The following is a 7090-nucleotide window of genomic DNA, read 5'->3' as shown; positions in this document are numbered from 1 at the left end:
GTAAGGTGATGGCATCAACTTTCTTGGGTCCCCACACCCACGGGTTTTTTCCCTTAACATTTTTTACTTAGAATAAAAATCCCTCTTTTTTGTGTATAGTTGCAAGAGTTGAAAAACACATATGGTCACATGCTTGCCCTCATGACCCAGACATAGCACGGTCCGTCATCCCCCCAAATCCTGCCATGACCCTTTGTGGTTGCCTCCTCTCTCCACTCCTGGCCACTGGCACCCACAGATCTGTTTTCTTTCTTTATTTATTTGACTGAGAGAGAGAGCGAGAGAGCGAGTGCATAAGCAGGGGGAGCAGCAGAGGGAGAGGGAGAAGCAGGCTCCCCACTGAGCAGGGAGCTCTATGCGGGGCTCGATCCCAGGACCCTGGGATCACGACCTGAGCTGAAGGCAGATGCTTAGCCAACTGAGCCACCCAGGCGCCCTCTGTTTTCTGTCCTTATATGTTTACCTTTTCTGGATTGTCACAGGAATCGAATTGTCCAGTTGTTGCCTTTTGAGTCTGGCTTCCTTCCCCCAGTGCTCTGGAGACTTACTCGTTATCACACGTACCACTTGCTCATTCCTGTTTGTTGCCAAGTATGACTCCACTGAACGGAGATTTGCTCATCCGTTCTCCAGCTGAAGGATCATTAGGTGGTTGCTAGGCTTTGACGATTATGAATCAAGCTATTATAAGGGTGTTTGGGTGAATGTAAGTTTTCATTTCCCTTGGGGGAATACCTCGGAGTGGGAATCCTAGGTATGGTGGGTGTCCATTTACCTTTATATGTGAAGCTGCCACACTGTTTCCCAGAGTGTTTTATTTTGCATTCCCACCGGCAGCATATGAGGGCTCCAGGACCCCACGTCCTCGCCCTTCGCTGGGTCTGGTCATCAGCGTCTAACCTTGGGCAGTTCTCCTAGCCAGGTGGGGCCATCTCTTTGTGGTTTTAACATTCATTTTTCTAGTAACTCTTTTCATATGTTTCCTTGCCATCCGTATAACTTCTTCTGTGATGTGTTTGAATCTTTTGCCCACTTGAACTATTGGATTGTTTTTCTTACATTGGTTTTTGTGAGTTTGTTCGTTTTATTTTTTGAGAGCAAGTTGCTTATCCGATATGAGATTTGCAAATACTTTCGCCCAGTCTGTAGCTTGTCTTTTTTGTTCACAGTACCTTTCAAAGTGCAAGTTTCTGGGGTGCCTGGGTGGCTCAGTCATTTATGCATCTGTCTTCGGCTCAAGTCATGATCTCCGGGTCTTGGGATCAAGCCCTGAGTCAGGCTTCCTGCTCAGCAAGGAGTCTGCTTCTCCCTCTCCCTCTGCACCCCCTCACTGCTTGTGCACTCTCCCTCAAATAAATAAAATCTTTTTTTTTTTTTAAAGTGCACATTTCTTAAATTTTGGCAAATTCCAGCCTATCATTTTGTTCTCTTACCGACCAAGCAAATGATATTCTATCTAAGAAAATCTTACTGTATTGAGCTCACAGTGACTTTCTTCCTCTCTTTCTTTTAAAAGTTGGATTCTAGGGACGCCTGGGTGGCTCAGTTGGTTAAGCGGCTGCCTTCGGCTCAGGTCATGATCCCAGCGTCCTGGGATCGAGTCCCACATCGGGCTCCTTGCTCGGCAGGGAGCCTGCTTCTCCCTCTGCCTCTGCCTGCCACTCTGTCTGCCTGTGCTCGCTCGCTCTCTCTCTAACAAATAAATAAATTAAAAAAAATTCTAAAAAAAAGTTGGATTCTGGTTTTAGATTGTACGGTTAGATCTGTCATCCATTTTGAGTTTTTTTAATAAGGTGTGATGTACGGATTGAGGTTCATTTTTTGGGGTGTGGATATCCAGTTGTTTCCCCACCATTTACTGTAAAGACTGTTCGACCTCCCTTCTCTTGTTTTTGCACCGTGTCAGACTTGGGGAAGGTCTGTGTCTGGGCTTGTCATTCTGTCCCCCGTGTCTCTGTGACTAACCTTTCACTGGTGCCACATTGTCTCAGCTCCTGCAGTTTTGTGGTAAGTCTGGAAATCAGGTAGTGACCACACCTACCTCTCCAGCGTTGTGGTTCTTATTCTCCCCACTTTCCAGGCATCAAAACTGACCATGATCATGGTCAGACACCCCGCGTACCACCTCTCTTAGGCACTAACTTCGCCACCTAGCTCCTCCTCAAAGCCTGCTTCTCAGGCTTAGCCTGATGCTCAGAGTGTGGCCTTTGGAATCTGCTTTGGGTGTGACTGTCAGCCCCACTGGTCAGCTGTGTGGCCCTGGGAAAGTAACTTCAAGCCCCCCCGTGCCTCAGTTTCCCCACTGGTAAAATGGGGGTAGCAGGGGTACCTGCCGTACAGGTTGTGGTAAAGATGAAATGATCACCTGCTCATGCCAGGTGAAAAGACACCTGATCATTTTTGACCAGCAGGAACGGCAGTTTTACACGGTTCAACCTCCCATGTGAGGTGATCTTCCTAGCGCTAGACAGAGGGCGTGCACCCCAGGAATGGCAGCTCTGCTGGTCATCATTGTCCTCATCGTCACTGGCATTGTCACCGTGGTTATGACTGTTCTTGCTGCTGTTGCTGTTAAGCTATTATTGCGGAGCGCGGTGGGCCCTGAGGCTGATGACCCCCCGAGTTCTCAAATCAGGTGGCCGGCCACCATCGAGAGCTTCCCGGGCGAACACTTTTTGCAAAGGCTGCCAGGAGCAGCAGGGCCCAACCTCTGCTCCTGTGGGGTGGAAGCGTGCCCCTGGCATAACAGATGAGTGTGCAAAGTACGATGGGACAGGTGGGCAGGAAGGAGGGCTTGGCAGGACTTTGAAGGCAGGGCTTTGTAGGATGATGAGGAGTTTGGGACGGGAAGAACATTGCAGGCACAGCTTGTACAAAAGCTTGGAAGGGGAAATGGACACACTTTAGGGGAGCCTGAAGTTTGATTCTGGGGTAGAGAGTGGACAGCAGCCCATGGTGGCCTGGAATAACCCCCCGTCCTTTCTCTCCACAGTCAAGTCCAGGAGACCTCTCCCACTTCTGCCTTCACCATGGCCGCGAGAACCATTGTCATCGACCACGGGTCCGGCTTTCTGAAGGCTGGCTTGTCCGGGTGGAACGAACCCCAGATGGTTTTCCCGAGCATCGTGAACTACGTCCCGTGCAGGGAGAACCCTGGCCCCAGCTATGCCCAGAGGCGCGTGAGTCTAGGCATCGACATTTGCCATCCTGATACTTTTAGCTACCCCATCCAGCGTGGCCGTATCCTCAACTGGGAGGGCGTGGAGCACATCTGGTCATTTGTGCTGGAGAGACACAGACGGGAGCATGAGGACTTCCCTGTGATGGTCACAGAGTCCCCTCTGAGGGAGCCTGCGGACCGACGGAAGACCCTGGAGGTAAGATGAATGGGAACTAGCGTGGCATTTTGCATTCAGATATGGCCCCAGGGGCTGTGGGGAGCGCTTAGATCTTCCTCTAAATCAAGGTTCGGCAAACTACAGCTGGTGGGCCCAACTGGCCCCCCATCTGTTTTTATAAATAAAGTTTTATTGGAACATAGCCATGTCTACCCCTTTACACACTGTCTCTGGCTACTTTCACACCATATCAGCAGAGCTGTGATGGTTACAGCAGAGACTGTATCTATACTATGTAAAGGCTAAGACACCTCTTTACTGTAGGTTTACTGGATAAACTACGTGGTGCCTAGTTAAAGCTGGATTTCAGAGAAGCAACGAGTCATACTTTAGTGTAAGCATGTCCCAGGTATTGCACAGGACATACGTATATGAAAACATTATTTGTTGTTTGTCTGAAAGTCGAATTTAATTGGGCAGCCTGTATTTTTATTTGCTAAATTTGGCAACCCCAACTGTCTAGCTTTTATAGAAAATGCTTGCCAACCCCTGCTCGAAATAAATCAGAAGATCCTGGAGAGTTTTAAGTGGGATTCGTATTTCATTTCCTATTTGAAAAAGAGGGACTAGGCTTCCATTTGGGAAGTGGATGGAGGCAGGACAGTATTCTGAGTGTGGGCGTGGGGGAGCTCCTTCCCCCTCAGTAGGGCAGATGGGTCTTCCGGGGCCTGAAGAGGTGGCTTCGTGGCCAAAGGCCACGGAAGGGCAGACTAGTGCTGCCTTTCTGTGTCTATAGGGTCCGAAACCTGGGGATGCAGTTGGAGCCGGGGAATTAGGGAGGCAGCGGGGGTGCTCTCTAAAGATCTGGGCGGGGGTGGTGGGTGGGGGAGAAGATCAGCCTAGGGACTTTGCCAAAACCTAAATGTCAGCATTCCAGTTTTGTCTTGATGCGTGGAGAAAAAAAGGCTTCACTTACCAGGAGGTGAGAGTATGTATCTCCCTCCTTCCACCCACCCACCCTTCCTTCCTTCCTTCTTTCCTTCCTTCCTTCCTTCCTTCCTTCCTTCCTTCCTTCCTTCCTTCCTTCCTTCCTTTTTCCCCCTCCTTTTTTGGAGGCAATGATGGATATGATGCACGTGTTTCTTGCCTAATTTCTTCTTCCGTCTTCTAAAGAAATGGGTCAGGCAGCAGATCTGCCACTTGGCCGTAGCCCCGCTGGTCCCCGCTCACACAGCCAAGCATCTCAGCACCGTTCCTCCTCGCAGCAGCTGACAGCTCCTCCCACCTCTCCACCAAAAAACAGTCTTCTGAACAGTGGGGGGTCCTCGAACAACTGCCCACCCCCCCCCCCACCCAGGGCAAATCCAACTTCTAATCCTCTAGTGCCTCCCTTGTTCCCACAGCATGAGCTCCAGGGGCCCTGGACCCTACCTCCTCAGGGCAGCATCCCCCACCCTGTCCCTGGGGGACACAGGTGTGCCCCCGCTTCAGTTCTGACAGCTCAGCACGCAGCTCAGTCTTGGGGAAAACAGAACCCAGAAATGGATCGGGGCCTTTTGTGCGAGGGGGATACCCTAGTGACGCTTCTCCCTTCTTGCAGATTATGTTTGAGTTACAGGATGTGCCGTCCATCCTGCTGGCCGACCAGCTGGAGATGTCCCTGTACGCCTCCGGCCTCCTGACCGGCGTGGTCGTGGATTCGGGCTACGGCCTGACCCGCGTGCAGCCTTTCCATCTGGGCCGCCCCTTGCGCTCCAGCGGCAGGACGCTGGAGTTCGCGGGCCAGGATCTGTCGGCCTATCTCTTCAAGAGCCTCTTCAAGGAGGATTGTAATCGCCACAACCTGTTCCAGTTGGAGACGGTGGCCACCACCCAGATGAGCAAGTGCTACGTGCCCCAGAATCTGGCGGAGGCCCTGGACTTCCGCCAGAGCCTGCCGAGCGGCTCGGATGAAAACAACACCTACCAGCTTCCTGATGGCACCCCAGTGGAGCTGACCCCCATGCAGCGGCTGGCCCCCGAGATGTTCTTCAGCCCCCAGGTGTTCGACCTGCAAGGGCCCGGCATCTCTCAGGCCGTGGTGGAGGCCATCCTGGCCTGCGAGGCGGCCGTGCACCCGCTGCTCACCTCCCACGTGATGGCCTGTGGGGGCAACACCCTGTACCCCGGCTTCACCAAGCGCCTGTACAAGGAGCTGATTGCAGAGCATTTCTCCTCCACCAAGGCCACCATGTGGGTGGGTTCCAACAGGAACTTCAGCGTCTGGCTGGGAGCGTCCGTTGTGGCCCATCTGTCTTCCTACAAGTCCGAGTGGATGACCAAAGAGGAGTACGAAGAGAGTCAGAGGCTGTGACTTGTTGGCAGCTCCAGGGACCTGGCCCCCCGTCCCCAGGGCTCGGGGGATTAATTTCCAGTGACAGGGTCTGGGGTTAGCGGTTAGCTGGCTTTGGAATTCCAAGGTCATGAGAGTGTTTTTTTTTTAGGTTCTAGGGTTTTATCTTGTTTCAAGAGTGGGATCCAGCCTAGATGGGGACAGGGAAGCCTTCCGGGGACGGTGTCTCCAGGGGCTGGTCTGTCATTTGGAGCAGAGTGGTCAGTGATCATCTTCAAATAGCCACTTACTTTTTGCTGGCATCTTCCATAGGCTGTCCTGTTCTCAGTTCAGTAGGTTTTAACCGGGGCGGGAGAGATGGGACCTTCTGCTGGGGTCCCAGTTATTTTTGACTAGGAGTTGGGGGGTGGGATGGGAGAGATGAAGTTTTTCTAGTCTTACTCATTCGCTCTGGCCAGGGAGAAATTGCTACAGGTGAGCCCAAGGGGCAGCCCTCCCGTGGCCAGGGCCTTGTTTTGTATCTGCAAATAAACAACTTCTTTGGAACCAGTGCTGCCTTCTGTCATGGATGGCGGTGGGGGTGGGGGGGGAGACTGTCTCTAGGGGAGACGCAGAGTGTGAGGACAAGAGGACCAGGGTGGGTCTGGGGCAGCCTCTGGGGACCCACTGGGCGGGATGGACATGGGCCCAGAGTGCCCTGTTCTTCCTCTGTCGCAGTCTCTCTCTTAATCGCAGCTATTTCAATATTCTGTTAAAGTTTGAGTTTCTACTAGTGTAATATTTATTTGGTAGATATTGGAGGGACTACGGGGCGAAAGATATCAGAGGTTTCCGGTTTCAAGGAGATTGCAGTCCACTGTGGAGACATGGGTAGTAGATAAGGAAATCTGTTTGAGGCGTGAAGAATGAAATAAGGAATGCAATGAGGTCACATGCTCTGGGGGATGGGGGCTGTCTGCTTTCGATGGGGTAGCCTGAGATGAGACCACCGGGGACCATGGGTGGTGGGTCACCGCCCCTTCCTTCCTGGACACACTGTGAGGTTACACTTACCAGCACCCCACCGTAGTTAGGTAGGGTCATGTGACCATGCCGTAGGTGCTGGCCAGTTTAGTGAATGCCTGACCCTTAAAATAGCCCTATCAGCCTGCAGGGTGTGGAGGATCTAATGGGGGGAGGGCAGAGCTGCAGATGGAAGGAGGCTGAATGACTGGCTGGAGCATAGACCCCTCCCCCTCCCCAAGCCCCACCCAGCCCTACTGCACCGCACTGGGACATGAGGAAACATCTGCCACGTCCAGCTACTGAGATTTGGGGGTAATTTGTTACAGCAGCTGTTCTGCAAACCCTGACTAATACACAGAGAGAACTAACTATTTAACAATTTTTTTTTTCTGGTAAGTGGTGAAAGTGGGGTTCG

General features: G+C 52.1%; 1 protein-coding gene across 1 annotated transcript; it reads left to right on the top strand.

Annotated features, from left to right (window-relative positions):
* Positions 1-3020: 3020 nt before the first annotated feature.
* Positions 3021-5691, top strand: ACTL8 (actin like 8; the record flags this gene model as incomplete). Its single annotated transcript, XM_080802891.1, has 2 exons — positions 3021-3377; positions 4939-5691. The coding sequence occupies exons 1-2, from the start codon at positions 3030-3032 to the stop codon at positions 5689-5691; spliced, it is 1101 nt and encodes a 366-aa protein (XP_080659017.1). The 5' UTR covers positions 3021-3029.
* Between the last annotated feature and the right edge of the window lie 1399 nt (positions 5692-7090).

This window comes from Martes martes, assembly GCF_963455335.1.
Source record: "Martes martes genome assembly, chromosome: 4".
NCBI classification, from domain to species: domain Eukaryota; kingdom Metazoa; phylum Chordata; class Mammalia; order Carnivora; family Mustelidae; genus Martes; species Martes martes.
This window is presented reverse-complemented; position numbering and strand designations above follow the sequence as displayed.